The 23,842-nt window shown below is 37.0% G+C and overlaps 1 protein-coding gene across 7 annotated transcripts in view; it reads right to left on the bottom strand.

The window, feature by feature from the left end:
* Window positions 1-231: 231 nt before the first annotated feature.
* SEMA5A (semaphorin 5A) overlaps window positions 232-23,842 on the bottom strand; it is a 340,995-nt gene continuing 317,384 nt past the window's right edge. For all 7 annotated transcript variants that reach the window (XM_082753180.1, XM_082753178.1, XM_082753176.1 and 4 more), the window contains 5 exons: window positions 17,677-17,847; window positions 13,774-13,929; window positions 10,017-10,064; window positions 7,629-7,840; window positions 232-6,286 (listed from right to left, as the gene is read on the bottom strand). In XM_082753180.1, the coding sequence (XP_082609306.1) occupies window positions 6,167-6,286; window positions 7,629-7,840; window positions 10,017-10,064; window positions 13,774-13,929; window positions 17,677-17,847 (707 nt within the window). In that variant the 3' untranslated portion in view covers window positions 232-6,166. The remainder of the gene's footprint in view (window positions 6,287-7,628; window positions 7,841-10,016; window positions 10,065-13,773; window positions 13,930-17,676; window positions 17,848-23,842) is intronic.

Raw genomic sequence — 23,842 nt, 5'->3', positions numbered from 1 at the left:
GCGACCTTAAATGTCCCATTTATTTGAAATTTGATACTTATTTCACTTGCAGTTGATGCATACTGCTGCAGCTTAGAAAAGGGAGAATTAATTCAAAACCATGAGCTTAGCAATCAGCAAATATGTCTGCTGAAGCCTGGAACATACTCTGTGTTACTGTTACCAGCCTTCTATGATATTTTAAAATATGAAGCTTTTATTGTATGAACTTTGTGGATAAGTCCTTTGAGGGAAAAATAATAATAAAAAAATAAAAAAACGGGATTGGATTGCGAGAAGTCTGGAAGTTACATTGTATTTTTTTTTCCAAAATGATATTATGAAATTACCATCTCTGTTCAGACATTCATTGCAGTTGAGGAATGACTATGTTACATTCAGTTTAAGAACAATTAAAACAAGCCAGATACAGTATCAATATAACAGTTTTTATGCAAGCCTTCATAACAGTTTTGCAATACGAAGTTTTAGCAGGCTTCTGTACTGGTATAAAATCAGTCCTTGAAATTAACTGCTCATGAAGACAAAAGCTCAGCATGACAGAGCTGTAATCAGCTTTCCACAATCATTAGGTGAAAAAATGTCCAACCTAGATTCAAAGAGCCAACTGGAAACAGAAGGTTTATGTGCACCTCCTTCATTTGCCCCATGGAACAACCTCAGAACATGTGAAGCGGGCTTTTTTGAATGAGTGAATGAAACTGAAGGGGTACATGATAATGGGGATTCAGCCTCTGGGACCAGACTGGAGCCTGTCCAAAACCCATGAGAACAGCACCAGCTGTTTTGCTCCACAGATCTGCCCTGCGTCTCCTGCCAGCACAGGTACTGCCAAAAAGCCGCCCGTGCCACTGTGCTTCCTGCAAGTGAAAGTACTGCATTCTCTTCTGGCTAATCTGTTGCTGAGAACTATTCCAGTTCACTCCTCTCCCAAGCAGTAATTGCAGCTCTGAACAGGTACCTGTTGCAGTCGGTCAGGTGTGCCAGCTGGGCTGCTTTTTGCTGGACCAACAAATTGGCTTGTCTACTCAGGAGGCTACAGTCCCAGCAGCCCCGTCCTTGACAGTTCCAAAAAGGACCCCAAATTTCTCTGAAAGTTTTCTTTGCTAAGCCATCAGTCATGTTCTTCTACATCTGTTTCCATTTCTGCCTAGCCTTGCTACTGCTGGGGCTGAAATTTTTGTCAAACCTCCCAGGTTAGCACATTTCCCTCTTTGAACCATCCCAGTTACAAAATCTTGTCGCATGGCAACACAATGCAAAGCATTCATTCAACTATACAGAGCAATCTAAAGGCCATTGCAGCTACATACAGATCCATTTTTTGTGGAGAGAAGAAAGAAAAGGAAAACATTCACAGATCCCAGAACCCTTCTTTATTTTAAATGAAATCAAGCAGTATCTTGTTTTATCATTCATTTATTTAGCAAAGAAAGGAATGAATTCAAATACCCCACACAATGAACACATATTTATTCCCTGATATCAAGATGCAGATTTGCTTGTGAACAATTTTAAATGAGTCTGTTTCATTACTACTGCGTTCACCTTGTACTGTGCATGGATTTGTGCAGAAGCAATATATTTTGGGCTCAATCCTGTAAACATATTAAAATAAGCAACTTGTTACATCCATACCACTGAACTCAGCGTGGTCACTTATGTGATGAGTAAAATCATACTTGTGCTCAAGAGCCTAGATTTTGCCTGTCTAAATTTAGGCATCAAAATGACAGAGAAAATTAGAAGTGTATCTCTCTAGTCTCACCACTTTGTTGGTGGGGAGACACAAGGCCCCTCTGGGTTGTAACGCTGCACATCTAAGGATGGTCTCCCTGACAAGACACAGAGGATGCTGCTGGCAGCTACAACCAAAACTTGGTCAGATGCCTCAAGCAAAGAAGGATAAACTTGGACCAAACTGTTTACAGAATTGATCTCATACAGCAAAGCTATTATGCACGCAATTAACTTTAGGAATAAGCATATGTCACGCCGATTTCAATAAAACTGGTCCCACATTTAAAGAAGTGAATATATTTATTCAATAATTATGAGGAAAAAATCTTGAAGTATTTATTCTCGTTACCACTTTTTGTTGCATCTGGGACCTCTTACTTTGTTTTCTGGTTTGAACAGCCATATGCTCTGATGCTCTGAGAACTTTCTTCACTTAACGTAAGTGCTTTGGTAGCTCTTGATTTGAATATTGACATGGTATTTTCCCAGAGGTTACTGTGGGATTCCAATAGAGCTAACTGAATGCACAGTGTCCTACACCAATCTGAGACTTTAATCAGTACTGCTTAATAGCCTGGAAATCAAAGCCATTTAAACCCCATTCTCTCTCCCACTCTCTTAAGAAAACCCTAATCCTAGTCAGAAATCTCTTGATTAGTTTTAGCCAAACCACACTGCTCCAACAGCAGGTAACTGATGTTGGCTGAAAAAGCTTCCACCTGAAGTCAATTTAAGTGACCATAAAGGTCATAGGAATCAAATCAAAGTATAGGATAAATCTGCAAGCACAGGAGTCCATTTTCTAAGCAACTGAGGACACTAATACAAGCCTAAATGTGTACTCCAGCAAAGTTTTAATTTGGATTACCCAATGACAGTGTATGCTGTTCAGAATCAACTAGCAACCCTGCTTCCTCTTCGCTTCATGTAGCAATGCTTTACAGAAAGGAATTTACTCAGAGGATTGTGATCTATCTGCTCAAATGTTTCTGTTTGAATTAGAACATTTTTTTCAAATCGATGCAATTGGTGTAAAACTGGCTTACATCACTGGCTTACTACTGACATCAGAGGTAATATTTATTTATCCAGAAAAAATCACTTTATCCATGCAAAAGGATTTTTTTACATTTTTGGCAAAACAGTGTACATGCTTTTATGCAGAAATCTGCTCTTTACCAAAATGTGTGTGGCCAATTTTAGAAAAAAAATATAAATAAATAAATTGAAATTTAATAGAAACCTCACTTTGCTTTGCTCCACGAATTAGGAGAGGCTGTATTAAACTACCTGGACAGCTATGCAGAACTCAGAAAGTGAAAATACTGATATTATCAGTGCACCTGGGGTCTTCTAAAGCTATCTAAGACACAAAAATATAATGGCTTTGAAATGTGTTGTCTCAGAGTCTAGATTGACAAGGAGATCTTGCCATCATTTTTTTTTTTTTCTCATTGAAGTGATGTAAAATTTCTATGTTTACCCCGAAGGAATGTGGAAATAAAGCCTAAAACTGCTTTAGATAGAATTTTGAATACACATCTATAATGTAATAATGTAATTTAGGAAGCTAAATGACAAAAAAAAAAAGTTTTAAAGGAACACTTTTCTGACAAGTTGGCACGGTCTTTAAATAATATCACATAGGAATTGCTCAGAGATCTGAACATCTGAAACGCTCTTTGGGAGATGGAAGTGTGAGCAGACTGAGCATCTGCTAAATGCACTTCTACCTATGATCATGCAGACTTAACCTAGAGTATTATCACTGCATATATAACACATCTAACATATATATCTATTCATGAAAGGAATGGAAAATAGATCACTCTAAAGATAAGTGTGCCTCAAACTACTGAATTATTATTTTTTTTTTTTTTTTAAAAAAAAGCTTATTTCATATAAATTTCATTTTAAAAGGTTAAAATAAAAATACATATTTTATATATTCTTAAGATATTGGATTCATACCTAATAGTCTAAATACAAAATCCATAAGCCAGACTAATATGCTTTTAGTACAGGGGCAGAGAGGGACAGTGTCATGTATGTGAGTGTGTGCGCATGTGCTGCTTTTTCTTAGTGGTAGCAGCAATTTAGATCTTATTTAAAAAATATATATTTAAATGTGAAAATTTATCTTTTGCCATGAACAGAGTGATTCAGATACTGGACATACTTATGATTTGGAGAGTTTTTTCCCCTCTGTTTGATTCAATATTTTCTTGCAGAGAAAATTTACTCTTACTCAAGGACAATCAGGTAATTGCTTCCTGGCAAACCAAATCTAATGTATAGTAAAACAATCACAAAATATAGAGAAGTGTTGTCATCATCCCTTCTAAAAATACACTAATGAGAGGGTGGAGGGTCTTTCTTTTGATGGAGTTTTAGTAACAGGGAGAATGATTCAGATAGAAAAAATAGGCAGCTGATCTTGATTATTTTCATAGATGGTAAATGTGTGTTCATTTTATAGTACAGCTTTTCAAAGACCACTTTGCATTTTTTTCATTTTACTACAGAACAGAGATAGGAAGGATAGTGCTATATTCAGATTTATCCCCATTCAAGAATGTTGCTCACTGTCATCATTACATATGTTGTTTACACTTGGCTTGTAAGTGGCTGGACCACCAAGGAAGGTGGTGCTTAAATGCAGTCTCATAGGATCGATGTTCCTAAGTAATTTTTGTGTAGCTTTTTTTTGGACATAATTTTTAATCATCATTGTCTGTATTTTTTTTTTTTCCTCTGTCTGTCATAACATAACCTAATGATCAAGGGCTCTGAACATGGAATGGAAACATTTCCACATTTCCTTGCATATCTTTCTGGTATTTTGTTGTGATGATCTTTGCATCTAGTATGCTCAAAACAAAGAAACAAACAAAAAATAATTAATTCTTTCGTCCTTATTTTAAATTTCTTTTCACAAGCTTCTGAAAATAGGAAATGTTTCCTTGCTACTATGTTTCCTTGCTACTACTTCTGGAAAATCTGGCCCGAATCCCTGCCCTTTTCTTTTTAGTTGTACATCTGGAATTCCAGCTCAAAAAATGACATCATCATGAATGTGGGTGAAGACAGACAGAACAAAGAAAAATGGTATAAAAATCCTTTGTGTTTCCTCATCTGCCACTACAAAAGGAACTAAAACTGATAATTTAAAACTCAAACAGGATTTTAAATATTTACATCAATGAAGTTCAACAAGATATTCACTTAAAACACCATAATAAGTTTTCTTTAGGGGCTGGTTAGCATGGGTCGGACACGACAGTAAGATGAGACACTGTTTTGTAAATACATCTGCGTTTTCTGATGATGCTTTGTTTTGTCAAACACGTGCCTATAAAGTAAAAGCCAGAAAGGGGAAAGCAGCTCTACTGATTATGCCTACGTGCCCCACGAGCCCGAGACAGCACACATATCGTGATGCTGTTGCATCATCCTGTACCTGGACTGACCACGAGTGCTGCAGTGGTCAGACTAAGGGAATCCCACAGGCATGCATGAGAGTGAGGAAGCCTGCCGGATGCCACCGCCTGTGCAGTTGTGCAGGTTGCAGTAAGGCTGGCCTGCTAATGACACATGGGATGGCCTTCCAGCACGCCTTTCTGACCTGCCCTCCTGCCTCAGCCTCCCTGCAGCAGGTTCCCTTTCACCCCCAAAATTCAAGCAAACAAGGTGAAGCCTTTCTGTGACTGGGCTTGGCTCACACATGGAAACCACCTACCCTGCAGCTTTCCAGTTTTGGTACAAGATCATATCCTTGGGTGCCGCCTTAGCCTCTGCTCTCCGAACAGCTGAACTGCAGCTTGAGTGGTTTGTAGGCCAGTAAGATCATCCCTACAGAGTCCAGAGCTGCTGCAGAGCATCGCTAAACCACCACGTTTCTTCTTGCCGTTCTTCTCAACACCCTGCCAGCTCTTTTTGGTAGTGCAAGTTTCAGGAGGCTGCACAGCAGGTGATCAGCTCCCTTTTCAAACCTCATGGAAATAAAAGACGATGCCTAAAAAGAAAATTGCATTTGTACTCCTGCAGCAGTTTTAAGGGGTAACAGATTTTTTTTTTTCCTTTTTTTTTTTTTTTTTAAAGCTCGGGGATTGCTTAGTCCCTTGTCAGAGAAATCTGACTGAATGCTTATGAAACAGCGAAGCGATGTGTTCCTCACGAGCAGTTCAGTGACACCGAGGGGTTACAGCTGCACCCAACACTGAAGGCCAACCTTTTAATCCGCAAAGAAAACATCATGTCACAAACAGGTGTTTTGGACATTTGGCAGCAATGGGATATTGACGGCTTGGATCGTGCTTGAAATGTCTCTGAACTTCATCTCTGAAGCCTCAATCACATGAGCAGTCATGTAGCACAGGCCTTGGGGACTGGGAAGTTACAGGAGGCCAGAAAATACACAAGCCCGTTAGTACTCATCATAATTATTGAAATCTGTAAAATAGGTATTAGAGTAAGTCTTTGCAGTAAGATGTGGATTGAAGTATTTGTTTCTCTCCTCCAGAATCAGGTTGTTTTTGTTAAATGCCTGGGGGAAAAGAAAAAAAAAAAAAAAAAAGAAAGAAAATGGGAGGGATAAAATAAAAGAAGGCAATACATGCTATTTCACTGAGACGACTTAAGTAGCAAGTATTTATGAATTGTCAGTCAGTCAAAAATGCATTTAAAAGTGCTTGCACACTTAAAAAACTTGCATCTGCATGTGTCTGCTTACATAACAACTCTCCTACAGAAAGCAATTCTACTCAATAAAGCTACACACTTTTCCCCATAATATTATAAAATTAACTTTATGGTTAAAAATACTTTCTCATCACATTCAGTTATTCTTTTTAGAACTCACTTATTATTATTTTTTGTGAATAAGAACTATTTACTCTTTACTGTATTAATTACTTGCTTCTTAAATGCAATATGGAGGGGAAAATGTCTGAAGGTCTTATGAATACAAATCTCATTTTCTAATGTTTCAAGATTTTTCAAAAATGTTTCTGTTTTGGTAGCAATTCAGAGAATTAATTAGGAGGTTTTGAAAAAGCTTGAAACAACACATAGACTTCTCTTGCATTTTTAATTAAATTTCTTAAAACGTCTTTAATTATAAATAAAAATGAAGAAATTAAAAACCCCAGGTAGGATTCTCCAGGTAAGATTTAAGAAAAAAACTCATTTGAGAAAAGCTTCACATCTGAATGAATAAACTGTACAATCTGAAGATACTGAGTTAAGTACTTTCAGAATGCTCATCCTTCCTTAATTCAGTGGATCTGAAAAACAGAGCTATTCTAACAGGTCTTTTAAAAAAAATGTCATATGATATAGATACCACACTAGATTCTCATCTAAGGTAAATCTGTACTGGATCATTTACTGAATATTTGGAGTATGAACACTTACTGAGAGCCTTACCCAGTATATATTCACCTGTGTACATGTCCTGCATAAAGACAGTGCAGGAAGATGAATTGTACACTGGACACCATATCATTGGAGCCAAAGGATTATCTTCAATATATATTGTGATGACTGTTAATAGCCCTATTTACTTCTTCAACAAGCCACTAGAGAACACAATTAGGAAAAAAAAAAAAAAGGAACCTGAGTAGTGGTCTGGTTTCTTTCAGGAAAGGCTGCTGCTGTTTAAATTGTACCTACACGTAGAATCTAACTTAATGTGTAATAGGGACTGACAAAGGAAAGGATCTGCAATTACAATACCTCAGGTAAAATCTATTTTTGTGATTTATGATCAGCATAATTTGAGTCCAAATGCAACTGCAGAAAACTATCAAGTAGAATTCTTCTGATATAGCAAAAATATATAGGACCACTTATGTTGTGCATTAGAGAACTCCCAACCCGCTTCTCACCTTGATGGCTTCTACAGAATCGTACTTGTCCAGTTTGTTGATATGGTTAGTGATGCTGGTATTTAGAGGAGCTGGTGACACCGGATGGATGACGGTAGCATCATGGGACTGTTGTTGATATCGTTGGCAGTAAGTGTAAACAAGCAGGGTAAGAAGGCAACCAAGTATTGAGCTACTTAATCCCACTGCAATCATGTGAAACATGTTGAACTCTGCATAGTGGAGAGAAGACAATCTTATTCTTAAGGAAGTAGCAGTAAAAGCTTAAGTTTGGGGAATAACATAGAAAAGTGTTTAATTCAAATAATGACAAGGGAAATCTCATGTGTTTCCCAGAAACATCTCATTTGCAGTGGTTTATTCCTACAGCAGCAAATGCATTGTACTTCCCTGAAGGGATCATTATGAGAACCTTAGATACCCACACATCTCTGCAAGTATTAAGACTGAGATTTCTGAAAGATCCTTAGACAAGATCAGAACCCAAACAACATATGAATGAAGTGCTTTCTCTAAGTATTTGAAAAGTTCAGCTAAATTTATTTCTGCAAACTCTACAGCAAAACCTTTTTCATATATAAATTATGTATATAATGTACATGGCTTATTTCCAGTGAACTACATTATCACCTCCTCTGCTTCTAGTTCTTTGTCTTACATGTAGTGACTTGTGGCAGAACAAAATCTTAATGCCTTTAGATTACAGACCTGCTTCCCCTAAAATGTTTTCAGCATCCCTCTTATTTGGTGACTGTCCCAGACACTTTGGCGTACTTTTTTTCTCATCCCCTGCTTTGACTGCAGCTGGGTCTCACCGTTTCTGCGTCTTTGATATTTGGCAGTTTGTTCCCTTCTCCAGTCTTCAGAACTTTTTCTCCATGTAATGAGGAAGTGAGGAGGAAACAGTAGTGTTTCAGGAGAAAATGTGAAGAGGAGAGAGAGAGAGACTCCCTAAAGCTCAGCGTACTTTTGACCACAGCAGCCAGAGAGTGCTGCCAGAACACAGTCCTCTCTGCCCATTGAAGATACTATGGGATCAGACTGTGGGAACCCTCCCTACCTACACAGGAATTAAAACATAGAGAAGGCTCATTGCTGCATGAAACTGTAGAAGGGAATTTAAAACATAATTGCCTCCCAATTATCCTGATATAGAGATAATTGTGTCAGATGTGGCGTAAGTAGGATTAGCTGGAAATAAACAAAGTACACTTCTTTTCACTGCTGTTTCCAACTGGAGCTTTGCTTTTGATTAAGAAAGAAATATCATTAAGAAACAGATTTCATCTTAACATTATTGAATATTTGTTTGTGGTTGCATACATGAAGCTGATTTTAATCTGAGAGACTGGCACTAGCCTGAAAAATGTTAGACGTTTTCACTGTAAAACAGAAAAATGGGACAGCACATGGGTTCTGTTTTTTTGCAAGCCCCCTTTACATACCGACAGGGAAAAAAGGAACACAACCTAATATATTGACCTAGGTTGACCACCCCAATATGTAAATTACCACTGAAATATCATTCTACACTTGAATGAGAGTTTCCCACTGTCACAGAACTTGGCAAAAATGTTTTCAGATTTCCACTGCTAATAAGGAAAAAAACAAATTGCATTATCTTGACTCTTACAACATGTAACTATGCACACTAGTGCCCTTGCATAACCTCTGTGTTTTCATTGTCCCTTACTAGGCTAAAAACACAGCTTATCTGTGCATAGAAGAATACTGGAACTGGTCACAGCTACTACCATGACAACACCGACTAAGCGTGATAACTAAGCACAAACACAAAAAAGGTCATTTTTCCCGTTTCTTCTTCTTTGTACATTTTTTTTTTCCCCAACAGTTCAGTTTTCTCTTTCAAGATTTGTTTCACTAGCATCAAGACTCTCTGGAATTGAACTTTTACTTTCTAGTTTTGTATCTGGCAGCAAAGCTGAAAATGAGTCCAGATAGTCTGAGCCATTAAATGGTTTAGCAGGCTGGCTCTCTGCTATTCATTTGGAGTCCCAAAGAGGTTTGTGAAATTATTATCCAGCAAAAGGTGCAGCAACTTTAAAATTTTTGTCATATTGATAACTAACTTATAAAAGGAATTTCTTTTTGGGACACAATGAGTGACTGTTACAAGGGAAAAGGAGAAAAAAAAACAATAATACATGCTCTTGTCTCAAAGGTCAGCAATGGCATCTGGATATTTAATGAGGAATTCTGTATTAACTACATCTCTATTTCTGGACCGAGTGTAAATAATGAGAATGTGGCATTTATAAGGTGGAATAAATCTAAGACAGTGCAAAATGTGAAACAAATGGAACAAAAAAGAGGGGGGGGGAATCAATAATTCACCATTTAATACACAGATAGAACTCAAAAGCTTACCGCCACATCGTTTTTCTTCTATGCTGCTGGATCGTGCCACCGATATTTCTAGAAAAACAAATAAACTGCTTATGCCATGGAGAAAAAAAAAACAGACAGCTAGTAATTTGATCAACACAGTGAGGATTTTAAAAAATGTATTCTTCTACATTCACTCCAAATCCAAAGTAACAAAAGATTTTGACTGTGGTGTGGTGGAATTAACAAAAAAGTTCCATGACATCTTCAGGTTCTTTAATTTATCAACCAAAAGCAGTAACATATTTTTTATTCTTGCTTCCCAATATCCCTTTAATTAAAAAGATGAAGTGTACATTAAAAAAATCTTTGTGAAGTTAAGCCATTTTGAGAAAATGCTGAATTTCTGAATAGTAAAATTAATGAGAGTTTCATTATCTTGTGTTCAAACAGGCTCATTACTTCTAGAAGTCACATCTAGCACTAATGTGAAAAGAGGGAATTTACAAATCTTAAAAAAAGATGACTGCCAATTTCATGGGTCCCAAGTGTAAACTAATAAAATGTAATTCCACCCAATGTCCTTCCCATTCTGTCTTTGGAAGCATTCTGAATAAATACTGAATAAAAATGTGTTGACAACCAAGTTTTCCCATTTTTTATTTCAATGACCATGACTTTGGTGAAGGGAAGTCCTGTTTTACAAACCTCTGCTTTGTGAATCTCTCTGGAAGGGTCAATGGTCATGTGGATATGGGTGAGAGTGCAGACAGCCTACCTGGATTTCAGAAATTACTTTAAATCCCTTCTTCCCAAGAAAAAAAAAGTAGCTATGGGAGATGAGGGAAAGGACAGAAAACAGTGTAGTTCTTACAGTGGAGTAAGGTTACTACTTCTGCAGTGACCTAGGCTTTTGAGCAAAAGGCCTGTGTTTTTGAAGTTTGATGATATTCATTTATTTAAGGTAGTATGGATAAGAGGATACTAGGAAGAGCTGCAGAAGGGCGTTCTAAAACTAGGCAATAAAATGAAAAACAGAACAGAATGTAGATCAATGTAGAGTGGAAAGCAATCCTAGCTTCACAAATAAAATGATGGCTGTGAGCTGACCATTATCACTCATCAGGGGATTATGACAGACTGTTCCATGAAAATATCAGCTTAGTGTTCTGAATGAATCAAAAAAGCAAACAAAATGTTAGGTACAACCAAGAAAGCAAGAGTGAGTAGAACAGGAAATTATCGTTACGGGTCTTTACAAATCCATGAGTTGTCCACACCCTGAACGCTGCATGCAGCTCTGGTTTTCCCATTTCAGAATGCCTCTAATACAATAAGAAAGTTCAGAAAAGGTCAGCAATGACCGCCATTGGTATGCAATGGCTTTTGCATGAGGAATGACAGTAGGCTCTCTACCTCCCAACAAACTGATGATTCAAGATGCAAAGAAGATGCAAGGAACCCAAGAAACTACTTGGAGAGAGAACCATTTCAGAGCATTAAACAGATTGACTGCATCAGGTTTAAAAACTCTCCTGAAATGAAAGTTGCTGAAGGCTGAAAAACTACAGGGAGGCAGAAGCGGGATGATATACACTTGTCCTGTTTCTCTTCTTCCCTGGACATTACAGTACTGCTGGAGACAGGAACTGGACAAGATTGACTTTTGCTCTGAACCTGTATGGACATTCTGATGTTCTTATATGAATATTAAAAATATCTGATAATAGAAAAGGACTGATTAATAAGACAGACTTCAGCTGCAAGAATGCATGGAAAGTAAATTGCACGATTTTTTTTTTTCCTGTTAAAATAGGCTTAAGGTTTGAATCTGTATCCAGACTCAGAGCAGTGAAGGAAGTCCTTTAGTGTGATTCTGGGAGAAGGGGATTATAAATGCTAAAGCAGGCCTGGTGGAAAAAGAGAAGAGAAGCAAAGACTATATTAGTGGTCTGGCTTTAAAATTAATCTCTTCTCCAGCTGGAGGTTTCTGCTGAAATATACTGTAGCGCATTGTCAGATGTGAAACAAAGTGCTATGACTTCCACATATCTAAAATACCACAGGCTACTTCTGCTAAAGTGGATAACATTTTTTTTTTTACCTTTCTTCACCTGCTAAATCAATACTATTTTCAACATTAGAAAGTAACAGACCTGACAGAACAGCACTCTCACAGATAGCTAAAGGCTGGTAGTGTACTCTGTCTGGTCAAGACCATTAATTCACAATCCAAACAACAAGGAGAGAAAAAAAATATATATATGTCAGAAAGCTCTGCAAGGTAATGTTGGTAAAGATTAACTCTGGAAAAACAGCGGCAGCAATGATAATGAGCCACTCTGCCAGAATCACTCTATATGCATTAAGTTTTGTGGAAAAACAGATTTAAGGTAAGCAGAGGGAGGAGGAGACAACGTGAGGGTGGACATGCCAGTATAATAGCTGGGGAAAGGAGCAAGGTGAATTAGAAAAGGAAAGAGAAGTTGGGAGGGAGACAACTCTGAGTATGAGGACCTTGAGGAGTGAAAGTGATCTGAGAGCTCCTAAGAAAGCAAGGAAGTTTCACTATGGTGAATGTACTGGCCATGACTTCATCTCCTGTGTTGTGAGAAATTGGAGGGGGAGTGGTAAACAAAGCAGAAGGGCCAAGGAAGAGGTGGCTGCTACTTATTCACCTAACATTCCTCATTTCAGAGTCTGAAACTGCATACTTTCCAAAACAGTACGTAGACTTTACATTGGATTAAGAGGGGGATTCACAGAATGTGAATGTGAATATTGACTGAGCTGCTTCAAAACCCCAAGAAAAAAAAAAAAAAGAAAAAAAAAGGAAAAATACAGTGTGAGGGGTTTTGCTTTCACATTGACATTTTTCACATTGGTTTGGGAGGAAAAATAGTATTTGTGAATTTATTGCTATTTTCTATGCATCATCCATAAATACAGTGTTTAAGTTTGTGGATTTCTTCTTAATATTGTACATACATGGTATATAATATACTGCTTAGCTGCAGAAAAAAAGGTTGCTGCACTGAACCATCATAATTACACTTCAAATGACACTTGAAATCATAAATTTATCTGCCTGTGAATAGACTGGTGACTTTGTTATGTACACAGATGGAAAGATGACTGTTAACAGCAATGCAATGTAGACATCAATACTGTTGTGTGGATTTAAATGACTGATATGATTTAAAAAAAAAAATAATTACATTCATAATTTTTGACAAATGCTATAATACCTGACATGATTCTCCATCAGGTACATAGTGGTCATAGGGGAGATTAGTACCTGAGGCACAACCAACAGTATTTAACTTTCTAGGTGGTTATTATTCTAATTAACTCCATGAAATGGTTTCCCGATCAACTACCCCTGCACCCAGTTTTGCATACACAAATCACAAAACCTAGAGGATCTTTTCTCTAATAACCCCAAAGTCTCAAGAACACTTCAAAGTGAGAAACAAACTAGTTCTCCTAACTGCACTCATCCCTGCACCCTGTTACTAAACAAGATGGAAGGACCTACATAAGGCTTAGAGACTGAATAACCACAGTCTTAGGTGGTGACAGCAAGGACAGTTCCACAATTCACAGCCTGAGACAGATTTTCATGACACCAGGTCTAGCACCACAAGCTCCACCTTGTAGACCAGTGCTCTTTGGGTGAAAAAAAGGCAAATTCTGTCTTAAGTCTTGTCTCTGCACAGTTCCATGTGAGACACTATTATGCCTCATTCCTGGAATGTTGAGAGATATCACTGATCCTTCAGGGGAAGACTGATCTCACCTGGTATGAAGTTGGAGTCAAAAGTACAGGCTCGGCTCTCCGTGGTGTTACCCGTGCACTGGCTGCCCACAGGAAACAAAATAATGCACTGACGAACGCGGAGCTGAACACCAGATGAGTCACACTCTGACCACTCAGACCACTCCGACCAGCTGTCTATAGTGGGCAGAGAGATATACACACACAGACACTGCAATTAAATGTTTCTAGTATGCTGAGTGAGAGAGAAATTTCTCATTTTCCTGAATTATGACAGAAAGCCTCGTCTCCAGCTAGTACACACTATCAAAGGACAGACAGCTCATTCATTACAATAAAAATAAAAATAAAAAAAAAAAAAGCCAGTTTGGACAAGCTGGCAAAGGTCTCCAAAATGTAGAGTTCAATGGTAAATTTGTCACCCAAGTATCACAGTTTTGGCTTCTGCCACTGCCTTTGTACATGGAAGGAAGAAGCCTGAGGGATTCTCTGTGACTCCACAGTGGTGACAGAAAGAGATTGTCATGAAGCTAATTCAGCCTAAGTCTTCAGGGTGGACAACAACACTGTATTTTGTTTATGTACCTGACAAATAGCAATGACAGGTATAGCGATATGTATTCGAGATCTGAAGGAGGATGTTTACCTAAGAGCCATCTTCTGGACATTTTGTTATTATTATTTAATAATAGTTTTTCATCCAACATACTCTTGGCTGACAAGGCTCATCGTTGCATCCTGTGACAACATAGTAACCTCAGGGTATGGATCGTGCTGGGCTACATCATGGTGACTGGGTAAAGCTGCCGTTCTAGCAAGCCCTTTAGGCACAAGTCTTCTGTGGAGACGTTTTGAGCAGCAGGTCCTGTAAAAGGCACTATGTGCTTTGGGACCTTTCCACATATGCAATAGAGGGTACATCCCTTACACATTGAAGTCCCATGGTGCAGTGCAGGAACGAGTGCACAGGTAGTCAGTGGGTTCAGCACCATGTGGATCTGCTATACCTGGTGTACAAAATTGCAGAAGAGGAGAGGGGGCACACTAGTACAAGCGTGAGAGAGATGGACATCCCTGTAATTGTGGATCCTGATATCAAACCTGTATTTTGAGGAGTGCCACTGCTGGGAGCTCAGAGAATCACAGAGTTAAGGTATACATGACTGGTAGATGTGCCATTTCAAATGTGCTACTGTATGTGTCATCGTGGAGATGCTGAAGCCATAGCTTTTATATGCGTTGCTACAGACTCAGTTATTCTGCCTCATCCCTTTGATTTCTTTATCTTCAAAGTATTTAAGTTTCTCTTGCACATCAAACAGTCTCCTCTCCACTTGCTCCTGAATTCTCTACAAGTCATGAGGGTAGACAGGAGAGGTGTTTAATCTGAAGCTGCTTTTCACCTCTAACATGGCAACGTTTACTCAGTTGTCATGTCTTTTTCCTGCAGAGTCTTGGCTGGCCTTTGAGGCCAGGTTAAGTCCAAGCTGTTATTAAAAGATCCCTGGGTGAAGAAGGTACCTCTGAATGATCAGGCCACCAGTCTGTAAAATCATAAATCTCTTCCATGCAGAACTACACCATCATTTCTAAATGCTCAATTGCTTTATCCATTATTTGCATGTGTGAGTTAGCACTTCAAAGACAGAATATATTTTCCCTTCTTACAGCAGCCGTAAATACTTTACATATAAAACACTGCTTTATTCATTACATTACAGACACCCTTGAAACTGATTACACTTACAGATAAGCAGCCTATAAACCTCTACGGATCAATAGCACAGTGCTTCCATTCATATTTATGTGATTGCATTTAGATAAATTAAAAGAAAAAAACAAACATGATGATACAACTTTTAAAATGAAGGATGACAAAACAGTGTATTTTGCAAGACAGTTGTTTTTTCTAAGTGCACAACTATATACTTTCAATTGGATTTGCAATTAACTTTCTACATCTTTAAAAAGTCCCTGTTATCATGATTCTTGAAATTTTAGTTTTCTGCTCATTTTCTTTTGCCAAAAAATGCTATTTCAAATGCCAATAAATTTTTGCTCTTTTCATAACTTACGAAACATTTGAAATAATTTCCATTTTTTTACATGCATTTTTGTGCTGGTTGGTGGTTCATAGATTCCAAGTATAACTATATTAAGCATGTCTCTCAAGCAGCAAATGTCACCACCAATGGTACTTCCGGACCTGCACTAGCAGCAATCACTAGCTATATGATCCTCACCACAACAAAATGGCTGTGCAGGGATGCAAAAAACTTGACGTGGATAGCACTGAGGTCATTTTTGTACCATACCAATATGAAACAGGAACAGTAAAAAAGTTGTGAAATCTACAGTGCTCACATGAGGCAAGGTCTATTCTCACAGCTGGTTGTTTCCAAAATCTATGGCAAATTTTCCATGAGATTGAAATATTAATAAAACATCACAGAAGTGTGAGATAAAAGATTTGCACTCTGAAATTTTATTGCTTTATGATTTTCACTTTCTTGAACTAAAATGACACCAACCTCCTCTTCCACCCACCATCTACTCCAAAATTCAGGTAACCAGGTCAAAACAAGATAAAGAGATTATTTATAAATGCTTAAAAAATGTTATTTCTAGAAAAATGTCACTAGAAAATAAATGCAAGAGAAAGAGCTACAACACTAGTACAATGAACACGCTAATTCTGACCTTTTAAAGATGCTTTAAGGATCTCAAGGCAGTTATGTAACTTTTATATACAAATATATACCATTTGTCTTGAAAAATCAAATCATCAACTAATTTCTGTGTTGTTCTTTTTTTTTTTTTTTTTTTTTTTTTTAATGCACAGAATGTAGCAACAGAATGTAGCATCTTCCTTAATTTTGACAAAGTATGTATTCTGTTCTGCTCCAGGTCATGCAGTGCCTTGAAAAGAAAATTATCTAAAAGTGTTGTTCCAGACAAGTAATAGGATCCATTAATGGAACTTGTGCCTTCACATGCACAACTTCATCATCAGGGCAGAAAATTTTTGCCATGAAGTCTAGGAGCTGTCATTGAAGCAAATGCTGTATATTTGGAGCTGCTTAAAGCTATTTCCTTTGACTGTTGCCTATAATCCATTAATCAGCAATAACTGAAAACAATCTCTCCCACTGCCTTTTCACTCATGATTTTATGTTTTGTGTGCAAATGTGTGTGCATTTTTACTCTCTATTTCTGACATAAATTTCATTAAGAATTCAGGTTCCTTTAACATGGTTCAAAAGACAGAGTCAAATTTACAGAAAAAGTCATGATCCATAACACCATAAAACTAGCAGGAGTGCTGAAACTCCTTTAGTAAATAGTTTGCAGTTATTTAAAAAGACAGTCTCTGCTCCTTAACATTCAAAGTTGAAGTATGTATTTTACAAAGAACATTAAGGCTTGCTCTTTGTTTTATATGAAAACAGGGCTTAAACAAAGGTTGATGTAAGGCCTTAGCTATTTGAAGGACCTTGTGGTATGCATGCTGTTGAATATGCAACCTCAGCAATTTGATTGCCATGAACATTTATTGTTAAAACAAAAGCATTTTTGTTTTGATTTGTCTTTGTGGGTTTCTTATTAGAAATCTCTCAACCTTTTGCTTGAACCACTTCAAATATTACACACCTTTAGTTTATCTAGAACCAGAACCTGTACCAGTAACTTAAATGGTAATTCTAGTATATTTTTCAAACAGAGACAGGAGGAGGTGGTCTCCTGTAGGTCATATTCTACTGTTATTTGATTTACTGTAGCATGTAAGAGCTGATTGTGCACTTAATAAAGGAGAGAAATGATGTGCTCCTAAATAATAGATCAAGGAGCATTACGTTGCCCATCTGAAAATGCCTTACTCCGTGGAACACAAAGAATAAAGCTGCATGGGCTGATTTGCTGTACCTGGACACTGCTGTGTGTTGCAGAGGGCTTCTTCAGTGTGCAGTCCAAGGCAGATATCTCCTCCGTATGCTGGCGCTGGATTTGTGCAGGAGCGGGTTCTCATGTAATGCCCTCCGCCACAAGTTGCTGAGCACTTTGACCAAGATGACCAACATGACCAGCCTCCATCCACTGAAAAGACACAAAATATCTTATAGTTCCAAGTTGATGTGTGACGTGACATAATCCAGCCCATATTTTCTCATGTTTTGTGGATCTAATTTAGTATATTATATTTAGTACCATTAGTATATGTCAAACTCTTCCATTTATGGGCTGAGTTTTCACAGGATTCCTCTGAAAAGCAGGTGGGATTTCCCAGGAGACTTCTCAGATGGCTTTCAAAATGTGGTCACTGGACATGCTTTTAAAGAAAGTTCACCTGATTGCCTGTCCCAAACTGCATCCTTTGTAACCTCAGTCCTTAAAGCTACTACTCCAGGACATATTTATAGCATTTATGGCCATGTTGCAGCCCATTTGCCAGATACAGACACATGACAAAGTCAGACATACTTTTCCTTGGTACAGCATTTCCTCTGCAAATAATCTTAGTATTTTCTTAATTTCTCTTTCAATTTTTCCACATAAATAAATAAATATCAAAATATTAATATCCTACAAAAAAAAATAAAAAGGTGTTATTTTGAAACCTTTATTTGAAGTGTTTTCACTTGCCTTATTACTTAAGTAAAGAAGCGATTTGCCATGTCTGCACCTGATTGAAAAAAATACAGTGCGTGTAATTTAACTGACAGTCATAGAAGAGAACCTGTATGTAATAATGGCAACTTATCAGTGAAGTACTACAGGGTCCTGAACTGAGCATAGCATTTGTCTTTTTTAGCTCCCATCCCTTAGAGGAGAAGTGAACATTTTACCACACAAGAGAGAAACTTACTATATATTTCTTTTAAAAATATAAAGTACACATTTTCTATACACAATTTTTGTGGTGCATTCATTTGAGACATTCCTTGTAAGACTTGACTTTATGTTTGAAAGATTGCACTTTTGTCTCCGAAACATTCATACAGCATTTCACAATGACTCATTTAGATCCTTTCCATTTGATTAATCAAATTGCCTTTCAAGGGGTAAAACCATTTCCACAGGTTTATTGAAAAGCTATTTCCTCATTGTCTCTTGCAAAAGAAAAAGAGGTTCCAAATCTAAACAAACAAACAAACAGCCCTTAAATTAAAATATTTATGTAGTATTTGCATTTAAATTCTCTCTTAGATGGACATATTGTAAAACATTAAAAAATGGCTCATTTTGTTATTTTGTTATTGTAGCATTGTATATCGCAAATACACCTTGTGAGTCAGGTAGAATGATTTCCATGCAAATACTGCAATAGTGAGAAAACAAGCTATTTGAATGTGATTATTTTCATATTAAAATGTGTATGTGCATTTATGAAAGTAATTTCAGATACAGCATACCCTCAAGTTCTCATGTGCTAATCAAACAGGTAATTCACTAGTGCATACCTAAGGCTGTTAGTTAACTAATCCCGTAAACAGAATTGTTGAATACATATCATTTTATTCTCTGTATTTTTATAATATTATCCTATCAATCAAGAAAGAAGAGAGCTGACACTTCCTTGCTAAGAGCAGCTGTAAAAACTTTTGCAAGTGATGTATCTAGACTCTGAATAGCCTGATTGGATAGACAGAACTTGGGGAATCTGGTGCTATATTCTGCGTATGCCATTTTAAATAAATTATTTAGATTGTTAAGGAATTCAACGGCTGTTACATTTTTTTCCCCAGGATATATTTATCAGCCAAATCATCTAGCTATACAGATGTATGAGTTTTACACCATCTACCATAAATAAATACTGCATCTTACTAGAATGCCTGACTTGTTCTCTCATTCATATAGCCACTGGAAAACAAATATGTCTTTTGCCTGAGATAACTCTGTTAATGCAGTATTATGCAAGCTCATATCTAACAAAGCCACTGGTTATTTATCTTCAGCGCTGGTAAAATATACTGTGTAATTTTATAACAATTTCAAGAAAAGACATGATATCTTTTATTCAGAACTTGCCCTTATTTTTTTAAATGTTATCAAATAAAAGCAGAAGCTGTTACCCAGCTATTCATTTCATGAGATATCGAGCCTTTACCTTCCCAGATACTTTTTTTTTTTAATTTAAAATAAATCCTTTACTAGCTCAAACGTATAATCAGATGGATTTCCGCCGCTGTACATAGATCTTCACGAAATCGAGTGACAGCCCAAGATTGCACAGACTGATGATAAATTGTCTGCAAACATTCCCTGTGCCTTGTTTAGCATAACAGAGGCACGGTCCCAAACCTTTTCTACATATTTTGTAATGGATTATAGTGAAAATTACCAATGTGCATGCATTTGAAACTGCCATCTGCTGTCTATCCATAGGTGACCAATAACAAAGAGTGACGTGATATCCGAGAACGTAACCATGCTCCACAACCATGGTGGTCATGACTATACCATAAACCTTCAGATGCAAAGGGAAAAGTGGACATAAGAAAAGACAAACAATATAATAAAGAATGTTAAACCTGATCATACGTGAGCTGGATGGTGCAATTATAATTGTTTTTCTTAGCAACTCTTTACACATTCTGCCATCCTAAATTTCTAGGCCTTTCATGGACAATCATACATATCATGTAACTACTTCTTTTGTTTGCCCCCAGAAATTTTCCTTCTCAGCAACAGAGGATGATAAAACATCATCATGGTTTAATAATATCAAAGAAGTGGATGTTTAGTGCTTCAGTTTTTACAAGACATAAATAGAGCTCTGTGGTTTCTTTCAATTTTCTTTAAAGTTGCTTGGCAACACAGGACCATCTGTTTTGTGTGTGTGTGTGTGTATATGTGTTGTTGTTGTTTTTGTTAGTTTGTTTTTTCCTTTTGTCATGGAGTCCTTATTATTATTTCTGCTTCTTATAGAAAGAAAAATATGAAGTTGCAATGAAAGTACCAGTCACTACAGTTTCTTTACATAACACTTTTGTAGACCTGTTGGACAAAATAAAGTAGTTAAAGAAGTTCCACAACGAAAGATACAAAGAGTCTTTACATTTCCTGACAACTACTGAGGATGGTCCCTTTTGGAAGGAGGCCTATTCAGCTAGTGGGGTGATCTCAAACAACGTTTTTCTCTTTTGTAGTAAGCAAAAAAAATTTTGCCTACTGACTATGTCACAGTTAATACATATTTCCTTACGATAATGAAAAAAAAGCCATGGAGTAAATGATGTTCTAAGGAGAAACAGTACATAGAAATGTGATCTCCTGGGGACATGATGAAAAATGCACACTGATGGACATTTTCCAAGAGACTAGTAAACTGGATATCCTGCTCTGCACATGGATGTTATAAGAAAGAGGAAAGAAGTGTGGGCCCACTGGCCTTACCTGCTTTCATGAGGACAGAGACAGGATTGCAGGCTTTTTCATATACTGTCTGGTCTCATTTTAAATTTAAACATCCAATAAAATTATTCTTAATTTTTGTTGTTGTTGTCTTTTTTTTTTTTTTTTTTTTTTTTTGGTCTATAACATTAGGTTTGTAACTTTTCATGTTCATCTTTTTGAAAGTGTAGCAAAAGAGAATAAATAATGCTGAGAAATTTCAGTCTTTTCTATTGATGGAATGATAGAATATGGATGGCATGATGGAATATAAATTGAGGGGCACTAGTCTCTTACATCCACCGAGATGCAGCTGGTGTGTTTCACAGTAGCTGAGTTAAATCTGGGGGCACTGTCTGTTGAGCAGTTTACAGACCTAAGAGCATACTGCTCCCATCCAGGCACACAGGGATCATCCCATTCCACATCACATAGTCTAATGCTTTTTCCTAGTTCTAAAGGGTATGGCTGCATATGTTTTACTGTGGGAAAGAAGTTTTTACATCAAAGCTTGAAAAGGCAAAGTCTTGTTTCTGTGATGTTACGTTCACCTTTTATTCATAAAAGCAGTGCTAGATGAAACAAACAGTCAATTTAGTGTAGTGCAGAAACACAGAGAGGAAACTAACGCTTCTAGGAAGAGCACAACAACAAAACCTAAGGATCAAATTGGATTTAAGTCTGTAGCTGAGACCCTTAAATTAGAAGAGCAATAGATACTTCCAAAAGGCAGCTCAGCTCTCTCTTCACTGGCAACAGAGGAAGCCTAGAGAGAACAATGTCTATGGAGAGATGGACTTCAGCAGCCTCAGAGACAAGAGTTATTGACTGCAGGATAATTTTGACCATTCCTTTAAATATGCTCCTGTTGCTTTGTGGCCAACTATGACTGCAAGGAAAAAAATAAGAATAAGAAAGAAAAAAATAATAAAAGCAATAATGAAGAAAAAAGCAGCAAGCAATAATTTGCTTTAGGGAATGCATAAACTCCAGAAATGGTATTTCAGGGAGTTTTGTATATCTGAAACTACTGTTAGCACGTTTACTGATGAAGGTCTGCAGTTAATTCATTCAGATTTTCTCAAGCAAAACATCAAATAAACCAAACTAAACCTACTATGACAAAAAACTGAAACTGGAAACTGGTGAAATCTCAAAACATTGGCATGAGGTAGCAGAATTTCAAATCACAAACAGCAACCGTCCGTTTCCACCTCTGATCCACCAGTATGCTCTAAGTAAAAGATGGGATAGAAACTTCCTCAATGAGTTAAAATGGTATTCAGATAGCTATGCTTAAAGCATTAAAGGCACTCTGGTGAAGCATCTCTTTGTGTAAAAGAATAACAGAGAAAGCAACAGGAAAAAAAGTAAAATGAAAATGAAGAAAAAAATGTCTTTCCCTACAGTAATAACTGGAGATCTGTAATGTTGTGAATTCCTTATGTTTGTTTATTTCCAGATGCATATCTTTTAGTTAGTAAATTGTGAATTTTTGTAAAAAATGTGAATTTTTGTAAATCTGCAGAATTTAGCATTCAAACAATGTTTTTCTTAATCTATTTCTTTTTTGTTATGTAAATATCTCACAAGCTCCCAAGAACAAAAAAATCTTGATATGCTTGACTATAGTTTCCTTTATTTTTATATTGACCACATATCAGTAGCTGAAAGAAAACAGAAATGTATTCACAGATTCTTTCTATAGTTATTGGGACTCTTCAATGCTTGCCAGCTTGACTCTATTCACCACATCTCTGAGACATAAAAAAGGAGATGAGGCACAGGGCCAAAACATAATTTGTTAGCTCAAGACAGCAGTGCAAATTCTCTTGCTCCTTAAAACAGTTTGGCTGCATGGAAATTGAGTACTATGAATAGGTCCTATCCTACACTAAAATCCTAGATTATTTCTGCAGATTATTTGAGAGACTGCTTGAGAGTTGAAGCCAAAATTGTGTGAAGGATCATTCTAAAACTTGTACAATGTAGACAAATCATATTTCTGGGTCTGGGTACAATTAATTTCTGGTACCGGTCAATTTGCTATTATATATTCAGCTGTTGAGTACTATGAACAAAAATTAATATGTCCACTATATCCTATCAATCCACACTTTAGTGGACTATTTACTTTGCTACAAGCTGTGGGAAAAACTTTGCAGTAGTTTCTCTCTCCCCTCAAGAATGATTTAGGAGTAGCTGCTGAAGACAGGTTCAAATTGGCTTCAGTAATTTTTCTTAAAGTTATGGGAACCTGCAGTACATTTAATAATAAATTACTGGCTATTCATAAGTATATTTAAAATTATGCTGAAAGATATTCAATGAGACTAAAGAGCCTTGTACATTTGATGGTTACTCCATGGACTTTTTCATTGTGTCAGTACTTCAGGGCACAGTATCTTCCAGGACGCCATGAAGCCCAATTTAAATGACTTAGATGCATCAAGTCTATTAACTTTCAGCAAGACTTAGGCACTGTTCAGTATTTTTCTCAATCACTTTTTTTTTTTCACTAGTTTATATATCACAGAATCACAGAATTTCTAGGTTGGAAGAGACCTCAAGATCATCGAGTCCAACCTCTGACCTAACAGTAACAGTCCCCACTAAACCATATCCCTAAGCTCTACATCTAAACGTCTTTTAAAGACTTCCAGGGATGGTGACTCCACCACTTCCCTGGAAAGCC

This window comes from Aythya marila (genome assembly GCF_965140915.1).
Source record: "Aythya marila genome assembly, chromosome: 2".
Lineage (NCBI taxonomy): Eukaryota > Metazoa > Chordata > Aves > Anseriformes > Anatidae > Aythya > Aythya marila.
Note: the sequence above shows the minus strand (reverse complement) of the source record. Positions and strands in the feature narration are given on the sequence as shown.